Here is a 23,171-nt window from a genome sequence, read left to right as displayed (position 1 = left end):
GTCTGCGCTTCCTTTTCCTCTCTGATCGCTGCGCGGCTTGCATTTTGGCACTCTGTGTCCCTCCTGAGTCAGTGTTGTTGAGTCCCTGTGGGTGGGAACGCTCCCTCTTTCTGCAGGTTGAGCTCCTGGTTTACCTGGTTGGCTGCGTTTAGCTTTTTTGGGAAATATGTTATTGCTGTGTTTTCCACTCATGTTCATACTGCTTTAGGATGTCCCAAGGGTCAAAGAATATATGGAGCTGTGTCCATCAATGAACCAAAGAGAAAACTGGATTTTTGTCTTACCGTAAAATCCTGTTCTCTGATGTTCATTGACCGACGCAGCACTCACCCCTCTGTTGAGTTGGGTTATGTATTCTTCTGACACTGCTTGTTACAAAACTGAAGTCCTTTATCAGGTAGTAAGTGTCCTACTCCTATGGAGAGCAGCATAACCCAAGAGTCAAAGAAGATATGGAGCTGTGAACATCAGAGAAAGGGATTTTACAGTAAGAAAAAATTCAATTTTTTTTTTCACGTATCAAACAGATATAACAAAACTCTTTCAATAGTATGCTTAACACATTTTAAGGGAGCATTAGGATAAATGCATTGTTGGGGTTTACATGCCCATTAAGCTCCGGTTCACACTTGTGCGTGTGCGGGGTTCGCATGTAATGTCGGAGCGCACTGCTCCGACATTACATGCGATCGCTGTGCGGTGCGAGTTTAGCCATATACTTTGTATGGCTAAATTCGCACCGTAGCCGCAGCAAACACGCACAGGGACCCTTTTTTGGAAGCTGCATCAGGATCGGATCGCACAGCGGTTCACACTTGTGCGATCCGATCCTGTGCGAACTGCACGATCGCACTGCGATATGCGATCAAACTGGGGGTGTCGTTAAGATTACATTGACACCCCCAGCGTATCACATATGGCAGTGTGAACTGCCGGGGGTGCGTGTACGATACGGGAACAGGCTGCGAATTCGCAGCCTTCCCGCACTCGCATAAGTGTGAACCGGGGATAACCCATGAATAAAATACACCAACACTTCGTTCTTACTTCCATACACTGAGTTTTCCCCCACATGTATTCTTATTGCCATACAAATATTTTTCCCCACTGCATTGGACATTTATGTTGAAAAAAAAAAAGAATGGACGTAATATATGCTGTATTCTGCACAGAACCGCATCCTGTATTGAATTAATCAGCTTGGTCGGTACAAGACCTGTGCAGTGTATACTTCCTCTAGCACTCATCATATTTAAATTCCAGGAATTCCTACGAATCATTTATCATAAGGCAAACCAGGCTTTACTTATGAAAATGTTTTTGTTATCCTCTCAGAGTTTGTCGGTCCAACTAGATTACCAGCAAGCTGTACACAGTTGCCTGGGCACCTACTGTATGAGGGCAGTTAGCCAAGCAAAAATTAACAGATCGCCTACAGTCCTATCTGATTGGTCAGCTTTACAATTGCCACATATGTTCTGCTTGGCAGAATATTTGTGCAAATCAATTCAAAGGACAATAGCACAGATGCTGAATGGTAGTGATTGGGGCAAGTTTTGTCTTACTGTTTTTTTGTTTTTTTCTCCTCCCAGAGTGTCTGGTGAACATTGTCCTGTAGACTGCTGAATTGGGAAACTTTTTTTAAAGTCTGTGAGTTGTTTTAGCCTAATAAGAAATAACAGATTGCTAAATAGTGGAAATACAGATACAGTATATCTGAGCTGTTATTGAAAGGTCTTCTTGTTTCTGGGCAGGTAAATTATGCACAAGTGAAACATTATAAGAGAAAGAGAGCCTATAGATAAAACTGAGATCACATATACAAAAATAACATATTGTAAAAATGGTAACAGCGGTTATCCTAATTAATGTTTGGTGTTGGATGCATAAACTGTGGTCAATAGTGTGTAACTGACTTTGCAATTAGTTCTGTGTTTATAATATTCCTTTTAGAACAAAGCTAAAAATATAGGAAATGTCCTTTTGCAAATGTTTTCAGTATATAGTCAGTCATATTTTGTGTTTTGCACTAACTGGATTTACATTGATATAAAACATTATTACCAACAAATCTTTATCTCTTTGAAATAATAAGTGCAGTAGGAACAGTAATCATTTTCTGTCTATTTAGGACAGTGATGTGTCTTACGTCCCTACCAGTGGGCTCAGTGGAGAAAATCTGGCCAAAAGTAGTCAAATACCTGATTTGACAAGCTGGTATAAAGGACCGTGCCTTATTGACCAAATTGGTAAGAACCTCAAAGGGGCATTTATCAAGCAAATTAGGGACAAATGTAGAAGCAAATCAGGCAGATTCTCTGCAATAGTTTTATGTACATTTGTGACTCACGAGCCTGTAATTCTGGGCAGCCAACTGAACCAGATTTGTACAGATCTGTGAAAGATTTGCCACTGGAGATGTGGCAGATCTTCACTCAAAACAGATGTACAATTAAGATGTGACCAGGATCAGGTTTTATACTGTTACATTGCTACTTGCAAGCAGCTAAGGGAGGAATTCATGGCTAAAACTGCCTAAATATTATATGTCTGCCTCAAGTTTGTTAAAATTTGTCTTATTGCTCCCATTTAGCTTTGCCTGGCCATGCAGCAAAATTCATAAATGTCTACCTTTGCACCTCCATGACTGATATGTTGACTGGTGGGAGTGGCAGACCTTTTTACACTGGTGTTTTTTTCACCATGAAAGCTCTGTAAAGAAGCTTATTTAACCACTTCAATACAGGGCACTTTCACCTCCTTCCTGCCCTGGCCAATTTTCAACTGTCACTGCTGTCGCAATTTGAATAACATTTGCACGGTCATGCAACACTGTACCCAAATGCATTTATAATTTTCTTTACACAAATAGAGCTTTCTTTTGGTGGTATTTAATCACCACTGGGTTTAAGACCAAAAATTTTGAAAAAGGAAAAAAAAAAGTTTTTCTTCAGAAAAGGTTGTTAAAGAGTACTTTTTCATCTTCATTAATGTGCACTGATGAGGCTGCACTGATAGGCACTTATGAGGAAGCACTTATGCAGTACTGATAGGCGGCAATAATAGGCGGCTCTGAAGGGCCGCACTGATGGGCAGGCACGGGTCGGCACTGAAAGCCAGTACTAATTGGCATAACTAATGGGCACCAATTGGCCTCACTGATGGGCACAGACTGGTGTCACTGGGCACAGAGTGGCATCACTGCCTGGCACTGTTGGGGCTGCATTGTAATCAGGGCACTGATGATCAGTTCCCTGATTACCTCTTTATGTATTCCCTGTGAGGAGATGCCGCTTATCAGCTCTCCTCACCTCACACACTGTCAGTGTGAGAGAGGAAAACCAATAAAAGGCACTTCCTTGTTTACATGTGATTGGACACAGCTGATCACATGGGTAAAGAGCCACTGCTTTTTGCCGAGATCAGGGTCGAGCTGTGTCCGGGGGCGCACGATCATGGCTAAACTGGGCGCCGTCATATGAGGCCGTCCCAGAATGAGAGCCGCACCGCTCTGCTGTCATTTGTCGGTGGGCAGGAAGTGGTTAAAGAGCATCTCTTGCCAAGGCCTGTGTCAGGGTTTTAGTGCTGTCTGTGTTCCATAGTAGATTTTCCCCTCAATTCTTATGCTAGGTACACACTGTTTTTTTTTTTTTTTTCTTTCAACCCAGTGGGCTGCAAAAAAGCTCGAGAGGAACCTCTGTACTAACTATCCTATGTTAGTACAGCTCTCTCCCTGCTGAGCTATTGTGTTCTGATAGGAGGACTGTCATTGAACCCCCCTCCAGAACACACACCGGTCAATGCTCGCACCCATTGGCTGCCAGCGCTGATCAGATGTCAATCAAATCCTGGTTTTCTCGCTCCCCAGAAGCTGGCCGAGCTGGTGTACACATGGGCTGAATGTTGTCTAGTTTCTGTTGAGCTGGCCGATATTTGGCCCTTGTGTACGGGGCTTTATAGTGACAGTTAGGTGCTTACTTCTTAGGTGAGTGTTAGCCATTTAGTTATTCAGGGAATCCTTTGTGGACTTATCTCCGTATTACTGGCTCTTTAGGCCTCACGCACTTGCACACTATGGGCTGTAGCGCGTGAATGAGATATTTCTTTAAGTGTCTGGAGCTACATGTAGCAGCCTATGTTATTCTATGAAGACACAGCGATTGTATAGATACATCTGCACATGATAGTAAAGGTCAGAGAGTAGTAAAAACCTGCAGATGTTACTATTCCCCCTATTTTCAGAGAATACTTGTAGGCTATGTTTTCTCTAGATAGTGAGTAGTCTTGGTGTAAATAAAATACAGTACCCTGGCATTAGTTTTGTTATATTGATCATTGTGTCTTATGTGAAAACTAATTGTTTTTTTTCTCCAATGCAGATTCTTTTAAAGCCCCACAACGTTCCACAGATAAACCTTTTAGACTGTGTGCATCAGATGTTTTCAAAGGTAAGTTTTATTTATTCTTAAACACACACACCACTTGTATGGGCAAGCCACCAGCTGTAAAGAGAAACCGCACCACCAACTAGTACTTTTTAAGTAATTTTAGTCCGTCGGGTAGCATCAATGCACTGGCTTAAAAGAAGTCTTCAGATTGAAATATCACCTGTTTTTGTATTTGTATGTGTGACTAATGAAATTCCAGGGCTACATGAATTGCAGTCCTGATTTAGGTCTACCTTGGTTCATCAGTTCTAGATCCAGTGGCAACTTAATATGGTACTAAATGCAACTTACCACTACCACTGGATCTGTTTTGCAGCATTTTGTTACATCTAAAACCCCTATGAAGAGCCTTTACTTACTGACATAAACCAGTTGTTGAAAGAGATGGCCAGCAGACAGACAACAATCACAACAAAACGAAAGGAGATTTGTATTGGATTGCCAAAAATAGACATTGTTTGTATTGCTGTTACAGTGCTGATGTTATAAAATTAAAGTTTATGTGACTTTAGATTACAATCACATGGCTAAAAAAAAAAGAGATTTATTTTTCTATTAAAGTTTTGTAAATTTAGCCTAAGGATATTAGTTTTGAATTGGTGGCATACAGCCTGTGAAGCTGTGGCAAAAATAATTTAGCGCTGCTTAAGATTCAGGTAGAATAAACTCTAGAGTGCCTCGTTCTAACTAGCAGCTATGGTTCATATTCTGTTGTCGAGGATACCTGGATCAAGAAATGTAGCCTTTTTCTAATTTCCAATATTTTTTATTAAAGTTTTGCAAAAAGTAAACAAAGTGTACAACAGTGCAATTTACGCCCATAAGGCTTAAACATATATCTCAAGGATAGCATAACATCCCATAATATAAATCAAGGCACAACTGATACAGATATAGCCGGTGTAAAATAAAAGAAAAAATGCAACAGAAACATAGTAATGCTAAGAATGGCAGCCTGAATCGGCCGCCAGGTTGGCCAGGGGCCCGAGCCCCCCCCCTCCGGCGCCCCACAAGGGAACACGCTGCGCCCAAGGAGGGAGGAGGCCCCAGACCCCCGGCCCTGGCCCCCCTCCCTAAACTGAGGGGGGGCACCGGCTTTCCGGCAGTGCACTGTAATGAGTAAGAACGAAGAAGTAGGGAGAGAGAAGAGAAGGAGAAAGAAAGAAAGAAAAAAAAAGGGGGAACAAAACAAAATAGAAAAAGGTAGAAGTGAGCAAAGAGAAGGGAAGCAAAGGGTGAAAGAAGGGGAAGAGAGAAGGGGGTAAGTGGTCCACTAGGGCCCAAGCAATAGCAATGAAAAGGAGGGAAGGAGAGTTAGTAGCGGTGGGTCAAGAGGGTAGGGGGGCGTCCGCGCCCAGGTCCGTCCACCCCCAGCAGGTCACCCCGCTCACCCCAGCTCCCGTGTGGGCCAATAGCACTTCCCCTTAATGGGGGCCTGCCAAATATCTGAGCCAAGGGTCCCACGTCTTATCAAACTGGCGCATTTTATCGTTAAGCAGCGCCACCATCCGTTCATTTATCATGATCCACGTCAGCTTGGCTTTGAGCAGCTCCAGCGGTATAACCGGCGAGCGCCAGGAGCGGGCTATCGCAATTTTAGCCGCTGTAAATATAAAAGCTATAAGGCGCTTAGCGGGTTTAGACTCCCCCTCGATCCGCCCACCCAATAAGGCTTGTTGGGGGGATTTAACTAAATTGACTTGCGTCAATGAGTAGATCAAATTGTATGTGCGGATCCAGAAGCGTCTTACTTTGGGGCAAGTCCACCAAGTGTGGAATACCGTGCCCGCTTGTCTGCATCCCCGAAAACAGTCGGGGGACGCAGTACGAACTGCCGCCGCCAATCTGACCGGGACCATGTACCAGCGAAGGAACACCTTGTAGTTAGCCTCTATCAAAGAGGTGTTGAGGATGGATTTGGAGTTAGATTGTGCCAGGGTATTCCATTCAGCTCGGTCTAAGTCATCATTTAGATCTTCCTCCCAGCGGAGCATGTACGGTAGTTTAGTTTCGTCATCATGCAACATGTTATAGATTGAGGATATGTAACTCTTTTGCTTATCCACCATGCGACATAAAAATTCCATTTGCGTGGAGGTAGTGATGTCGCTCTTGTTTTTTAGGGAGGTTACATAATGAGAAATTTGGGTGTAGCGGTAACATTCACCGCTCGGGAGGGAGTATTTTTCCTCCAGCTGGTCCCTGGTGAGCAATCCACGGTGATCACAGAGATCTGCCAGTCGAAGGAGGCCTTTGTTTGTCCACCACTCGAAAGCCGAGGGGCACAGGCCAGGGGGAAACGAGCGATTGCCCAACAGAGGAGCCAGAGGCGCGTGGGGGGATTTAAAACTGTGTCTTTTCGAAAGTCTATCCCATATGCCCAGGGAGAAGGACAGAGTGGGGCAGAGCACCCCCGGTCTATCCTTGGCCCTCAACCATAGTGCGTGATGTATCGGAAATGACAGGTGGGCCGATTCCAATCGCATCCAAATGGGGTGAGGAGTCTGGGAATGGAAGCGAATTAGGTGAGCAAGTTGAGCCGCGTGATAGTATTTCACCAAATCAGGGACCCCCAGTCCACCCCTAAGCTTCGGGGTGAAGAGAGTACGTCTATTTACCCTGGGCCTCTTGTCCCCCCATATAAAGCGGAGAAGTGTCCCCTGAAAGTCCCTGAGGTCCGACATGTGCAGCATCACAGGTATAGTGCCAAACAAATATAGCAGTCTAGGCAAGATGTTCATTTTGACTGTATTCAACCTACCGAACCACGATGGAGGGCTGACCGACCAGCGAGTGAGGTCCTCCCGAAGTTGTTTGTATATAGATGGGTAATTGTGCGTGTATAAAGTGGCAATGGATGATGTAAGATGTATCCCCAGATATGGTAGCGACCGTTCCTGCCATGCGAAGGTGAAATTGGCCTTGATGGCCGACTGTGTTGGCGCATCTAACGTCAGATTCAATGCCTGGGACTTGGAGGGGTTGACCCGCAGGCCAGAGAGGGATGCAAACTCTGTCAGGACCTTAAGCAAGTTAGGGAGAGATAGTAATGGGCTCGAGACGAACATTAAGATATCATCCGCGAAGAGGGCACACTTGTGTTCCATGCCCCCACACGGTATACCCCGAATATTCGGGTTAAGGCGGATCTTAGAGGCCAACGGCTCCAAGGCCAGAATGAAGAGAAGAGGCGACAAGGGGCAGCCTTGACGCGTGCCCCTGCGTATTGTTAGGAAGTCAGAACCATAGCCCTTAATAGACAGCCTCGCTATAGGGTTATCATACAGTGTTCGAATAAGGGTAAGAAAGTGGTGCCCAAAGCCAAAATGTTCCAGAGTCCGCATTAGATATTCCCATGACAGGGAATCGAATGCCTTGTGTAAATCTAACGATAACAGCATGCCTTTCCTATCCCCCACACCATCCCAGTTAGATTGAAGGGCCGAGATAATGTTGAGTGCGCGCCTGGTTTGGTCCGGGGCCTGCCTACCGGGAACAAAACCCGATTGATCCGGGTGAATGTAGTCTGCCAGGAAGGAATTCAACCTGGTCGCCAGTACCTTAGCCATTACTTTGAGGTCTACATTAATGAGTGATATCGGTCTATAGTTAAGGCAGTCTCCGTGATCCTTGCCCGGTTTAGGAATGACGTGAATGAACGCATTGTTTTCATATCTGGGGATAGCCTCACCCCTCCTAACAGAGTTAAAATAGGAACAAAGATGAGGGGCTAGGGTTTCACTAAATTTCCTGTAATAGTGCCCAGAGAACCCATCGGGGCCAGGCGCTTTATTAGGGTGGATGGTTTTAATAGCGGCCAGTACCTCTAAGTCCGAAAATTCCCTGTCCATGAGGTCCGCATGGGGGGAGGATAGCCGAGGCAGAGGGATATCTCGAAAAAAATCGTCAAAAAGGGGCTGACGGAGGGGCGGCGGCTGTGAGTAGAGTTTGGAGTAAAAGTGGTAAAACTCGTTTACCACTAATTGAGGGTTCTGTGTCCGAAGACCAGACCGGAGTCTCAGTTTAGGAAGTGCCGGTGAATAAGGCCTTGGAGTTAACTTACGGGCCAGCAGTGTGTGGGGTTTGTCTCCCAAAGTATAGTAACGGTTACCCGTCCAGCGGAGAGACCTCTCCGCCTTAGTGGTCAGGCTGAAATTGAGGGCCACTCGGGCCGCATCAATTCTGTGTCTAATATCTATCTCTGGAGCCCTCTTCTGTTCTCTCAAGAGGTCACGTAAGACCCCTTCCTGTTGTAATATTTCCCCATCCCGTTCTCGCTTTTTCCGAGCGGCTATGTAGCCTTTTTCTAAATGTTTGGAAATCTGGAGATCCACAAAAACATAGGTGGGGTACCCCTCTTTTTTTAACAGATGGTGGCAATATGCCAGAACTCTGTGACTCCATAGTACAGAACAGAGATAGCATAGACTTATGAAAGGGACAGGGATCATACCTTACCTGGAGATCTGCAGTTTTCCAATTGTTTTCTATAATTCTATACAGCTTGTTTTGAGTTAGATTTAAAGCGATTATAAAAAAAATTAACATCTCTATACTTACCTGCTCTGTGGAATGGAATTGCTTAGTGGCCCTGAACCTCCTCTTCTGTACCCCGCCAGCACTCCTGGGTCCTCCTCTCTGTCCAGTGGCTTCCCATGGGGGCGTGCTTGCTCCCAAGCCCTGCTGCTGCATCCATTGTCACAGACAATGGGACTTGGGCCCGTTCTCTCCTCCCTTGCTTCGATTGACAGCAGCAGAAGCCAGTAGGTCTGGGTGTCCCAGCACAGCCATCGAGACACAGAAGTGAGGGGAGAAAAGAGATGCAGATGTGCAAAGCGCTGGATCAAATGAGGGCTCAGGTAAGTAAAGGGGGTGGGGGGTTGAGGGGCCAAAACTGATGCCTAAACATTTTTTACCTTAATGCAAGGAATGCATTAAGGTAAATAAATGTTTAGGCTTAGAATCACTTTAAGTATACCTATTACATAAGCATAAAACTGTTGTTAGTCAAAATTATTAGCCTCTATAATTATTCTGGGTTAATAACTCATGCAAATCATCAACATAACAGTCAGTCAGCCAGCACCTTTAAAGGGTGAATTTGCAATGGCAGCCTATGTGTTTTCCTCATAAAATATTTTCTTAAAGGTCCATGCACACTTGGCAGCAGAAAAGATGCCAGAACTGCTGGCAGAAAAATGCAGCATATAAAATGCGCCTATGAAACATATTGTACATGTGTTTAATCATGTTTGCATTTATAAGCATTTTCCTCCAAAACAGTCCAAACAAATGTACACTTAATAATGCTTGACAAAGGCCCATTTAGGCACCTCCAGCTTTATTTCTGCACGAAAGCGCTTGTCAAAAATGCACTTTTAATTTTTTCAGCCTGTAAACGCTCTTCTATAAATATGCCTGTAAACGCCAAAATGTGCGTTACGTTTTTTTAGTGCATTTTGCAGAAACACATTACAGTCCATTTAACATGGTTTCCTATGGGACTCGTTCACATCTATGTGTTTTTCAGCTGCTGCGTTTTTGGAAAGGGTCAGGGACTTTTTAAAAACGCAACACACTGCGTTTTTGGTTCAATGGACATGCTGTGGAAACGCATGTAGTGCGTGTTTTGATGCAGTTTGCATTTTTAATCTGCCCTTTTTAAAAAAAAAAAAAAGTATAAAAAATGCAATACGCTCTAAAAAGAAAAAGCGCCAAAACGCATAAAAAATGCAATGTAGAGACGCATCAAAAGCAAACTGCATAGGTCTGAACCAGGCTTACAGGTTGAAAGAAAACCCCCAAACACATGTACAAGCAACTTTTTGTTATGCCCAGTGTGCATGAGGCCTTAACGGTTTCTGTTGAACTGGCCGCGGTTCAGCCCATGTGTACCAGCCTTTAGATAATTGTGTTCCTCCTCTACATTAGTGGTCCTCAACTCCGGTCCTCAGGGCCCACTAACAGGCCAGATTTTAAGTATTACCTAGGGGAGATGCAGACTAGAGTACTGCAATCACTGAGCAGCAAATGATATCACCTGGGATGTATTTCAGTTATCTTGCAAACCTGGCCTGTTAGTGGGCCCTGTAGGCCAGGGTTGAGGACCACTGCTCTACATGATCAAATTATCTCCAGTGATGCTCAGAATATTCACTTCTGGTGTATTTAGGCAGCCTTATCTATACCTATCTTTGTTCACTTAGATCAAGGCTCTGGATTTTGTGTGACTGGCAAAATAGAAGCTGGCTACATACAAACAGGTGACCGCATACTAGCCATGCCTCCTAACGAAACATGCACAGTAAAAGGTAAGCAAATAGACTTGCTATCGAAGAACAATCTTTCTTATTTTTATTGCTGCATGTGTTTTGGCCCAGCAATCACTTCTGAAAGTTCTGTTTGCACCTGAAACTGTAATGTTGTCATACTGATACTGACTGTTGAATATTGAATCCTGATTCTTGAAACGAATTTCCTCACAGGTGACTGTGTGCGTCTAAAGAGATGAACTTCATAACGTGTGAGACATTTCACTTGTAACTCGTTGAGAGTTTGGGAGGCTTCTCACACTCACTTTGGGTTGTTTTCTCACGCCACCAAAGATTTGCACATTGTTACTCATGTTTGTTTATTTAGCAGTGCATCAGTAATACCCTTTTGCATCACTATGTCGTCTCGCAGGGTTTAGACAAGCATCGGGAGGGTTTTGTTTTGGATTCAAATCCTAAAAATAAGACCACTACGTATGTGAAAGTCTGATGTTTCTAGTGCCGTCAGTAAATCCAAGTTTTCACATAATGTCGATTTCTTTTCGCTGTAGAAATTACTCATATGTAGAGGGAGAATATGTTTTACAGATGATTTTTTATATTCCCAAACAACTCCCATTAAAATAAAGATAGTTACTAGTGCATTTTATTTTTACATTTTTTTTTTGCTTGGTCATTTTAAGAACATCATTTTAAGCTATTAACGTAGTAGATCAAATGCAACAGTATTTTATTTAAAACAACCCTGAAAATGTCAGTTTATGCATGTACAGTTGTGTTAAAAATAATAGCAGTGTGTTTGAAAATTAGAGTAAAGCTCAAATGCCTTAGAATAGCTTTTATTTCCATACGTGCAAATGCATTGAGAAGACTGCACAGTCTATTCCAAATCAAAATGTGAAGAAAAAAATTTCAAATTTGGTATTTCTTTATGAAAAGTCAAGAAAAAAATCTTAGGCTTTTACAAAAAATAGCAGTGTCTGCATTTTTCTTTACAAACTCAAAGATTTACTGTATAAACTGAAAAATGCTTGCTGATTTAGCTTTCCTGTGAATCAATGAACTAATATTTAGTTGTATAACCACTGTTTCTGAGAACTGCTTCACATCTGTGTTGCATGGAGTCAACCAACTTCTGCCATCTGTGATCAGGTATTCCAACCCAGGACGATTGCGATGCATTCCTTTGCATTTCTTGGTTTTACCTCAGAAACCACATTTTTGATGTCCCCAACGGGTTTTCTATTGGATTAAGCTCCAGGACTTGGGCTGGCCACTCCATGATGTTAATCTTGTTGGTCTTGAACCAAGATGCTGCTTGCTTATTGGTTTGTTTAGGGACGTTGTCTTGTTGAAACACCCATTTCAAGGACATTTCCTCTTCAGCATAATGCAACGTGACCTCTTCAAGTATTTTTATATATTCAAACTGATCCATGATCCCTGGTATACGATAAATAGGCCACAACACATAGAATGAGAAACATCCCCATATCATGATGCTTGTGCTACCATGATTCACTGTCTTCACAGTGTACTGTGGCTTAAATTCAGTGTTTGGGGGCACATGTCCTTTTTTAAACAATGGGACTTTTTGCAGCTTCTTGCCGATAGCTTGGCTTCACATCGGCATCTTCTAAATTTTTAAGTACTCACATGTAACTTTAGACCTCCTTTGATCGCTATGGAGCTAATCATTGGTTGAGTCTTTTTGTCATTTTTGGCTATGCTTCGATCCATTCGAATGGTAGTTTTCCATTTTCTTCCACGTCTTTCTGAATTTGGTTGCCATTTTAAAGCATTTTAGATCATTTTAGCCGAGCAGCCTATCAGTTTCTGCACTTCTTTATAAGTTATCTCCTCTCCAATCAACTTTTTAATCAAAGTACGCAGTTCTTCTCAACAATCTCTGGAGCTACCCATTTTACTCCGAAATAAATGCACTATACCCAGCATGTACAGCATTTGCTGTCTTCGTCCTTCAATAAGAGCCACCTGTTTGACACCTATTTTTTTACAGACAGTATGACCGCACTAATTGAACTCCACACTGCTATTATTTTAACATGTGCCTTTCAATTAATGATTCAATTACACAGAATCAGCAGCATGCATGTCATGACTGTTGGGTCTGTTGGTTTTCTATTATTCGACTACACCTACTAGTAAATTATTGCCATGTAGAAATATAATTTATACCAAAAATAACGATTGATCTGGTTAGTGATGGTGGACTGCTGCTATTTTACACACAACTGTAAATCCTTGGTCTTTGTGTAAATGGAAGACTACAATGAACAGATAAATTGGTAGCTGATAAGTTCTAATTTGTAGGAGTTTACAACCTGTATATTGCAATCCTAAATCAAACCGCAGAACCTATGAATAGAACTACGCTAATAAGCCTGTTTGTTAAAAAAGTATAATTATTATTATGGTCTTGCTTTTTCGCTATATAAAACCTTGTACATACAGAATCCCATTTGTATATTGGATATTGAGAGCCAGATTTGAATATCACAGCTCTAGGAGAGATGCTGAGTTTCAGTGTGGACCTGTAGGCCTTGTGCATATGTGCTTGAGTTTATATAAGAACAGTGTGGACAGCAAGCTCTCCCAAAGCAATTACAAAGCTTTCAGTCAGCTTCAAGTGACTTTTTTGAGACGGTTAAAACAAATTTTAGTTTAAAATGACAGCCAGGATCCCATTGTCATCTGGTTTTCAAATGCATTTTTTTTCATAAATCAAGTGGTAATATAAGTTGCATGTATTTTTTTTTTAAATAATATTACATTTTCTCTACCATTTGAAACTGTCCCCTGGCTATGCTGCCAAACTCCCCCTTGCCCCCTGTTCTTCTAAGACCTATGGAGTCTTGTGCTTGGAACTTCAACTGTATTTTCAACCGTTTAGAACATTGCACATGCAGGCAGCGTAAGAGGGACACGGCCACTGTCAATCATTGCTGTGGAGAAGAAGCGTGGCTTTTGCTCTGTGGCCCTTTAATGCCGCAAACCTTTCCAGGCTCCTGTCTCTGAGCTTGAGCATATTTGTTGGGGTCCATAGTTGACATTATTGGTCTAGTGTAACGCTCCTGCGTTTTATGTATGATGTGGATTTACAGCTGCAGAAATATTCCACTTCAGTAGTCATGTAGAGAAACGCTGAGACACCAATCCCAACTCCCAAAGACTCATCATGTGTGGATGATCTCAATTCAGCAAGTAAATACACACACTCAATAAGAAGTTCCTGGAGTGATCTATGTATATAGTAGTATAGAGGTGATAGGCTGAAGAGACAGGTTGAGTTGAGACGATAGGTGACAGACACTTGAGAGGAATGTTCTTGAGAATGAGATAGTAACAGGTGGGATACAGATAGGTTAGCAATTATGTATGGTAGTAGATGATAGGATAGCAGATGACATACAGGAGAGACTAACCCAGTGCAAGAGCAGATGATAGTAGGCTCAAGAGCTAGCAATCTAGATAGTGCAGATGTAGTAACAGTCCTTAGTATGCAGAGCTAGACAGTGTAAGCTTTAGTATGAAGGTTATTGAGGTTTCCCCTGTGGGGTACTTATCACTAGTAGCAATGTAGCAGAGGAGAGGTTCGACAAGAGCGGATGATCCGGTAGCGGGATACAGGGATCAGCGCAGCGTGGTTCCGACAGTGAGGTAGGCTTGCAAGCATGAGAGCTTCAAGACAGGTTAGCATCAAGGCACATCTAGGCACACAGCAGGTTGAACGAACACATGTGAGTGAGAGCTGGTGATTTAAATAGCTGTTCAGTCCGGCGCTCAGTGATGATGTCAGCACTCTTAAAGGGAAACACACCTATATGTGCTTCATCTATCTAGGTAGATGGAAAGCACCCGGAAATGATGTGATAGGAGGCACTGAGAGTGCCAGAACCTTACATCTAGATCTTAAAGAGGACATGACACAAGCAATATGTTATCACAAAGAGGGCTGTAAAGTAAGTAACAAAAAACAAACTTTTGAAAAAAAAAAAAAAAAAAAATCATCCCCATTTCCCTATGTAAACATGTAGAGTGCAGGTACCTTCAGAAGAAAAAAACACATGCACCAGAGTAAGAACAGTAATTCAGTCATAGTTCACAGCTAGCCCTAAACCGCTGATTTGTTAGGGCTCTTAAAGCTGTCACTTATGGACAATTTTGGGTATCGAAGTCTGTTACCATTTCGCAGACATGCACAATTTTGCGGCTTAACATTTTTGGTATCGGTTTACTCAGCATAACGTCATCTTTTTTATGGTGTTTGGGTATTGTGTTTGTGTGCACTAAATTAAATGTTTTTATTTTAATTCTTTATTTTAATTTTCGACCAAAGAGGAAAAAACTAAAATGCCAATTACAAGTATAGATGGCCAATAAAAACACATTCCAGGGGATGCCTTCAAATCACTAGTGCACCAACTATGCAAAATAGTTAGAATACAAAGAGTTATCACTAAAATAACAATCTTATCACAGTCTTAGTTATCACTAAAATAATTAACTCAATTTTCTGTGAAGCAAAACAGACAACATTGGAAAATGTTTGGCCTATTAGAAAAAGATAGAGCAGCCTGGCACTTATAGATAAGTGTACTCCACTAGTAGAAAAGATGTCTCTTTTTAATGTATTGTTTAATATGCATTTGAAGACCATTTGTGCTAATATTGCATTATAAAAAAGCTGCCATCATTTTATTCTTCAGGGTCTCTGCCTTCAGCATTATGTTTTGGGGTTTTAACTAATCATCTGTGCATTTTAACATGTACCAAAGAAAGATTGTAAAATATCTTTGCATTGAAAGGGTTAAAGGTAGGTAAAAAATAACAGTAATGTCAACAAGTAAAAATACTAAGTTACATGGAAATGTGCTGGCCCTCCTTCTATTGGACACTAAATTTCTTAGGTCAACGAGGTCTTCTGGATGGCAAACCTTAGAGCTTACCTACATTGGAAAAATATTTCCAGTGCAAATGGTTCTATTGGAGCAACGTCACGTTCACAAAGGAATGCCACTCATCTATTCCATAGGAATATAACACTCCTTATGGCCCCCTACATACTCTATTTAAAGCGGAACTTCACTCCACCTCGGACGCCGCAGCAAACCCCCATCCCCCCCCCCCCCACACACACACATTTTTTTTTTTTTGGGGGGGGGGGGCTAGTTTAACTAAATAATCAATAAAAAAAAAAGAAGCAGAGCTAAATCCTAATAGTGCAGTCATGAATAATCATATGGTAAATAATGTGGCACCAACACTTAGCATACGCTTCTTACCAGATAGCATAGACCATAAATTATAATGGTCATAAAAGCACAAAATAACCCAGCATCCCAGAAAGGCAGTGGCTTGTTAGCAGCAGCTCCAAATGGATCGGGAATAAAAAAAAAATTAACAAGCATAGTGGAGCCTGCTAACATTTAAGTCCTCTTTTTTAAAGTCTATAAAAAGTACCTTTGATGAGTTGTAAACAGGCACAAACTAGTAAAAAAACAGCAGACTGTCAGCTATTTAGAAAAGAACACCGTGAGTGATGGCTAAGCAAGCATGATGTCTTCAGTAACAGCCAATCCTGATGCATTTCGTCATTGGTCACGTCTTCCCAGGGGCAGGCCTAATGTCAGATGCGATGATACCTAGTTTTAGCAGCCACCCGCTCCCACTACTGCTCTGACCACCTAGATGTTTGGAGCAGAAGTTCTCCCTCCCTGCCCACAACCTCCTAGGACACATCAGTGCACTATGTGCATGTCATTTTATTGTGGAAATGATTTACCAGTTGCTGATCCACAAGGATCTGGATTTTATTGCCTAAGATGATTTGAAGAGATGTACAGAGTTACCAAATTAATACTAAGTAAAAAAAAGTTGAAGAAGTTACAGGGTGACCTGCTTTGTTGTTGCTTGTGACAGCCTGCATCACAATGCCATTTTTGATTTTGCCTTTAGTACCACTTTAGTAATGAAGCTTGTATGTACAAGGCTTATGCATCCAAACTTGAAATCTTTGACCTTCTCTCGAATAATGCTATGATAATTGCATCTAATCCCCAAGGCATCCTAGCAGTAAGCCTACATTGAAATATATTGTGCCAAAGCGTGCAGAATTGTGCAATTTTGTGCACATTCACAAAGTGCATAGAATACACGTTCATTTAATTTATTGTTAAGCCTCTTTGCCACGTTTTTCACGTGTAGGGTAGCCCATTGAAATTCATTAAGAAGAGGGGAGAAGCGCTCTAAGTGCAGACAATTTATTGCAGATAACAAGGCAGGTAATATACACTCACTAGACATGAAGACTGAAAAGCTGTATGTGTCAAAGCAATCCTGCAGCCATCCTCTGGAGGGTGTCCTCTGGTCACAGGAAGCCGTATGCAGTACTGTCACTGGCGGTGGGAGGGAAGAAAGCCGGCTGTCTCCCACAACATCAGCGGTGAGCGGTCAAGCGGCTCAGATCTGCGGCTCCGTGTTACGAGTGATGGATGGAGGCACTCTCACCCACAGGGATGGTGGGATCTGTCCGATGTGTTACGGCATGCACGACGCGTTTCTGAGCATGCGCGGGGTCCTCTACACCCGGCACACTCTTTCATCAGGTGCTAGAGGGCCGTAGTCTCTGTGGGGCTTTATGTAGTGCTGAACAAGAGGATAATTAGGCACAGCTGAAGTAAGGGGATGGCAACCGCCCACAGCACTGAGCAATGACCTAACCAATCAAACATTTTTGTAGCAATGGGAGAGATTAAAAACAACTTAGAAGTGGAGTGTGATCGGTCGGCTGCCTTTTTAATACACATGTATGTGGGCTAGACAACCGCTTATCACAGTGATAGCAAACAATTAGGCAATACAAAACATATAATAAATGTAAAATAGGGATAAGCCCGGGTTCATCAAGGCTTATGAAGAACATGTAAAAACGTTCCAGGTTTAAAACGATACAATTATAAAAATATAAAAGTTGATAAAAAGCATCTTTAAAAGGTATATTTTAAGAGCTAATGCATAATACCTATACAGGCTGTGGTATGGAGAAACATATAAGCAAATGAAACAATAAAAAGAGGGGGGGGGGGAGGGGGGAGTAAAAAAGCCTTATATATTGGATAAGAAATGGAGGATGGATATAACCCATATATAGGTGTACATATGTATATCCTAATAATTATATTTTCTGTATAAAGGATTTTTATATGGATTACCAACTACGGTACCACCTGTATGATATATAGGGAAATAAGCCTTCTGATTGCTCAGTAGGTAAGACCTTATAAAGTTTGTATAAAAGATTTATATACCAGAACCAGGGCCAAAGTGTATATATTAAAAAATCATCTAATATGATGTGATGAAAAAATAATAAATAAAGACCAACAGAAAACCCTGATAATAATTATAAGATAGTGTGCACGTCTAATTCTTCATTTAACCCTCGAGGAGCGAGAACATCTAACGTGTAGATCCAGAAAGTCTCTCGCATACATAATTTGGAAAATCGTTCTCCCTTCATATGCTGGAGGTCTTTGTAGCGCTCTGTGTTTTGTTTTTTCATTGAAATTCATTGGCTGCCTTATAAGCGGAGCACGCGCATGCATGCAAAACCTGAGGTCGTGCTACAGCCGTGTGAGTGGAGGCTAAATACTATTTTCAGTAGCCCCGTCACACGAACAAAATCATCTGCCACTAATTGCAAAGGGTAGCAATCAATCCCTGACAAAGCAGATGATCCTCTTTTTCATATAGGCTGCAGAGCAGCTTGTTACAGCACTTAATTGTGATAGATCGCACACTGCTTCAAATGTGGGATTTACAGCTGTTACACGCTTTTCCATATGGTACATCTTATACCATTGAGAACCACTTGTTCAGTCAGTTTTATGTTGCACAAGAGAACTGTATTGGTGGGTTTGTAATATGCAAGCATTGAACATGTGCATTGAACATTCTCACAGCACCCTCTGCTGAGTGCAGATAAAATAGCAGACAGTTCTTGTACATGTACAGTGTAAAATCCATGATGCATTGTGAGCTGACAATGTATGTACATTTGGTATACACACATCTTTAAAAAACGTCATCAATTAACTCCTGTGCATAACTGAAATAAACCAATAGGAAGTGAAATATTCTTGATAAGGGAAGGGATAATTTTCTTGAAGTCTTGCTGCTCTCTAGGACTGGGGTTGTCCTGAAACCCCTGAGAAAACAAACAAGACAAAGGGCGCACTAGCCTAGTGCATTATCCGCAAAATTTTACTTAAAAATGTAATAAGAGCTACTCACAAGTCTAGGTAGTATTAGCGCACATCGGGCCACTCTGTGGCTAAACATTCCCAGACTGCCCGGTGACTCTAGCATAGGGGGGACCTCCCCAGGGTCCCTGCAGGCTAACACGTTTCAAAGGTATGTCCTTCATCAGAGCCAAATGATGGAGGACATACCTTCTAAACGTTTTAGCCTCCAAGGACCCTGGTGAGGTCCCCCCTATACTAGAGTAATTGGCCAGTTTGGGATTTTTTAGCCATAGTGAGTGGCCCAATGTGCGCTAATACTACCTATGCTTGTGAGTAGTTCTAAATTATTACATTTTTAAATAGAATTTTGTGGGATAATGCACTAGGCCAATGCGCTCTGTCTTTTGTTTGTATGTACACACATCTTCCATGAACTTGCAGCACAACTCACAAAAGATTGTGTAACTATGCCGGGCTGAGATTTTGAAAGTCATTTTCAATTTAAAATGCTCTATTCTTTTTCAAAATATTTTGCATTCAAACTAAGTTTCATCTACCTGTTTTTTTTTTTTTCTTTTTTATTGCATTTTGCACTCTCAGCAAACATGCTCCACTTTGACACACTTTGCAGCATGCCAAATGAGCCAGCAAGTTAGCATGGTAAACATGACTCATCCTTGAAAGGGAATTATACAATGAAGCATTTTGAAAAACCTTTTCAGTAGTTATCTGCTCTATGCTAGTGTCAACTTGAGTGGGAAACTTTCTGCAAAGCCTTCTTGCTGAAATAAGGCAAGGACAGGTTAAATTCTGATTAGTTTGGTTTCTATAAATGACTGTAATTAAAATAAAGAGGAACTTCAGCCTCCCCCATTCCCAACAGGTAATTTTGCCTTCAACCCCTTCTTTGTCCTTTTGGTAGAACTTTAGTAGCATATTCACCCTCCCAGCAAATCCTGAAATTGTCCTTCTGTGATCTGCTGATCGCACACTGGGTTCTGAGTTGCAAATATACTTTCTGACATCTTTGGGGGCCAGATGTCTTTTCTGGGTTTTTGCAGCCAGCCCTCTCATGATGTGCACTGTACATGCACAGTATGGTTTAATTGTCTGTGAAGCCTCCTGTGATGCTGTGTGGTTTCCTAGGAGGTTGTGCATGGATGGAACTATGTCGTCCAGGCAAGAGTTAACAGAAGTCCCAGTTGGCTACACAACAAGGTAGCTACAAAGAAAAAAACAGGTTGTGGGAAAGGTGTTCAGTGGGTTAGATTGAAATACTGGGTTGAAGGTCCACTTTACCATGATCAAAGACAGTTTGGTTGTCAGACTTGCAAGGGCAATTCAAGTGCCCTCAGGCATCTGCAAAAAGTTTGCTAAATGAGAAAGGTCACTTGGATTAAACTGATCATTTTATTAGTCCTAGCCAAATACACTGATGCCTGTATATGGTGGAATGATATAGTATATTGTATGTGCAATTATATATATCTATATCTATGGACAAAAGCAGGAGTGGGGTGCTGCCGACTACTCTGCCACTAATGTATCAGGAGGTAAAGTATAGAGATTGGAAAAAGCTTTCTAACCTGTGCAATTCCAGCTTTCCCTGCAGTCTTAGCTAGCAGTACTTGTACTTTCATTTGGGAGTCACCATTTAAAAGCCCAATATATGTGGGGTTAGATTAGCCTCTTCCCCTCTTCCTTTCTGGTTTTTCATACTTAGCTAAAAGTATCTGTGGCCAAACCCATACTTGATCCAGACTGAGGCAGTTAAATTGAGATCCCACAGATGACTACTAAGGGCACCAAAAATATGGTAGAGCAGTATTAGTTGACCTTGAATTCATTTTTTGGACATTTTCCAAACAGGACAGACATTTCGTATTGCATATTTCTTAAAGAGAACCTGGTAGTATAGAATAAACAGGAGCTGTCATAACTTACGTAAACATATTTAAAAGTGCATGCTTCAGGGGTATCATCTTCTTCTAGCTTCACTAGCTGTTCATCACTAAAAATGATTACTGGACATGCATACTAAGCTTTCACTGACTTCATGCTAGTAAATGCTTAGGACACGTTCCCGATAAGGATAAGAATGGTATCTTATCTAAAAATGAGAAAAATGGAAGTTGCAGCTCCAATGTTGGCAGTGGCACATTTTTAATCTTAAAAGAAGTGCAGGATATGAAAAAACAAAACAAAAACATTCATACTCGCTTAGGTGGATGCAGCATTGATCTGATGCTGCATATGTCCCCCGCCACCTCTCTGAGAACTGCTGATTGCTCAGTTTTTTGTCTTTAGTGAGCGGTCACCGACTCTCTGCTCTACCACTCCAGCACTCACTGAAGTGCCAGGCTGTGGAGAGGGCAGGAGCGGCTGGCTCAGGCTCTCAACGGCTTGCTGAGAGGCTGAGCCTGCTGGTGGTCAGGCATCTGGGTGGATCCTGACATTAAAGCCAGGATCTCTCCAGAGCCTGGACTGGCAGAGTGACATTGGTTGACAGGGGGCTTTAGCCTGCTGTCAGCTCAATACAGGCCAATCGTGTGACCCATTTTCAGCTGACAGTGGGCTAAAGCCTGCTGTCAGCTAACGTCAAGGCTGGGGATCCACCTAGGAGCCGGAACCAACATCTGGCTCAGCCCCTCACCGAGCTGCTGAGTGCCTGAGTCACAGCCCAGTGCTCCAATGAGTGCTGGGGGGGGGGGGGGGCAGAGCAGAGAGTGATGACTGACAGTCCCCTGCTCTCTGCTCATAACAGCAGGGAGAACTGAGCAATCAGTGGTGTTTGATTGCTCAGTTTTCATCTGGCAGGGGGCAGATTTTTAAATTAAAAAATATTTTTAAATACATTAATAGGTTATTGTTAAAGTCATGTCCAATGCAGCGTAAGCAAACTTTGCCCAAAAGTTGAATAAAGACACCAATAAAGTAACATGCCTATTAGTAAAAGGGACCTAAAGCTGAGCCTCTGAACCTTGTCAATGCATAAGCTACACTCAGAAATAACAAGTAACTATGATTTGAATAAAACAAAATAATCCAGCCAGTGCAATCATATATGTTCACTTGGTTTCATGCTTTGTGACATGCATGTCTTAATACCCATTGCAGTTGCTTGTCCATGTAGGGGCAGGCGTTGGTAGCATCTGTTATCTCGCACAATTAATATGCTTTCATTTTTTTGTGCCTTCCATCTGTGTAAGATATTTGCTTGCTTATCCGCTTACCTAGAAATTGCCTATAATGCATTTTTCTTTTGGTTAATTTGCTAAATAAACCAAAACATACTGTTTGTTAATAGTATTTGAAATGAAACTGTTGGCACCGTGCAACAGACAATGACTCATTAATGTGCATTTACGATTGTGTGTTGGCATGACAGGTCAAATACTTTGTGAATGTATAGCTTTTAATTTTTGCAAATGTTTTTTTTTTTTTCCGGTATACTTTAATCCCTGTCTTTAAATGTTTAAATGCCACTCTTTGCTTTAACAATGTGTGTTCCAGGAAATACGTTACTAACTTAATGTTTTTTGTTTTTTTTTTGATTTGGTATATAACTGAAATAAGATGACTCATGAAAATATAATAGCACCTTTAATGTGGAGAAAAAATTATGTTTAGCATCCATTAGTGAGGTTCTGATCTTACTCATTTCCAGGAATCACATTACATGATGAAGCAGTCGATTGGGCCGCGGCAGGAGATCAAGTTAGTCTCACTTTGACCGGCATGGATATCATCAAAATCAAGTAAGCTAATGTCTGACTCATCCTCAGTTTCAAGAGATGGTCAAAGGGTGTAGCCTCTGCCAGCCATGTGGTTTTATTTTTGCACCGATTTGACTGTTACTCCAAATTTGTCAATTAATGAAACTTTGACTGAAACCAAACCTCCAGCAAACAGGAACACAGGGTGTTCTGCCTTTTTTTTAGCACAATACAATAGATGCTCAGTCATCCGAAATTGCTGTGAGCATTTTGTAGCCTTGTCAGTACTGTGCACCATTTTCACTACTAGATCTTTTGTCTTGCTTGAGTGGGTTATATATTTGCATATGTGTTCTAAGTTTTTAAAAAAGCTATAAGATCTAACTATCCAATTGTTCTGCCCACCAAGAGGAAATTGGCATTTGGATTGTAGCTCTAAGCTGGCCAAGCATCAACTGTTTCATCTGA

At 41.9% G+C, this 23,171-nt stretch overlaps 1 protein-coding gene across 1 annotated transcript in view; it reads left to right on the top strand.

Annotated features, from left to right (window-relative positions):
- HBS1L (HBS1 like translational GTPase) overlaps positions 1–23,171 on the top strand; it is a 232,444-nt gene that overhangs the window by 175,959 nt on the left and 33,314 nt on the right. Inside the window, exons 11-14 of the mRNA XM_082249434.1 lie at positions 2,132–2,249; positions 4,380–4,448; positions 10,655–10,759; positions 22,655–22,745. Coding sequence (XP_082105560.1) covers positions 2,132–2,249; positions 4,380–4,448; positions 10,655–10,759; positions 22,655–22,745 — 383 coding nt within the window. The remainder of the gene's footprint in view (positions 1–2,131; positions 2,250–4,379; positions 4,449–10,654; positions 10,760–22,654; positions 22,746–23,171) is intronic.

Source organism: Pelophylax lessonae (assembly GCF_965119305.1).
Source record: "Pelophylax lessonae genome assembly, chromosome: 3".
NCBI lineage: Eukaryota > Metazoa > Chordata > Amphibia > Anura > Ranidae > Pelophylax > Pelophylax lessonae.
Note: the sequence above shows the minus strand (reverse complement) of the source record. Positions and strands in the feature narration are given on the sequence as shown.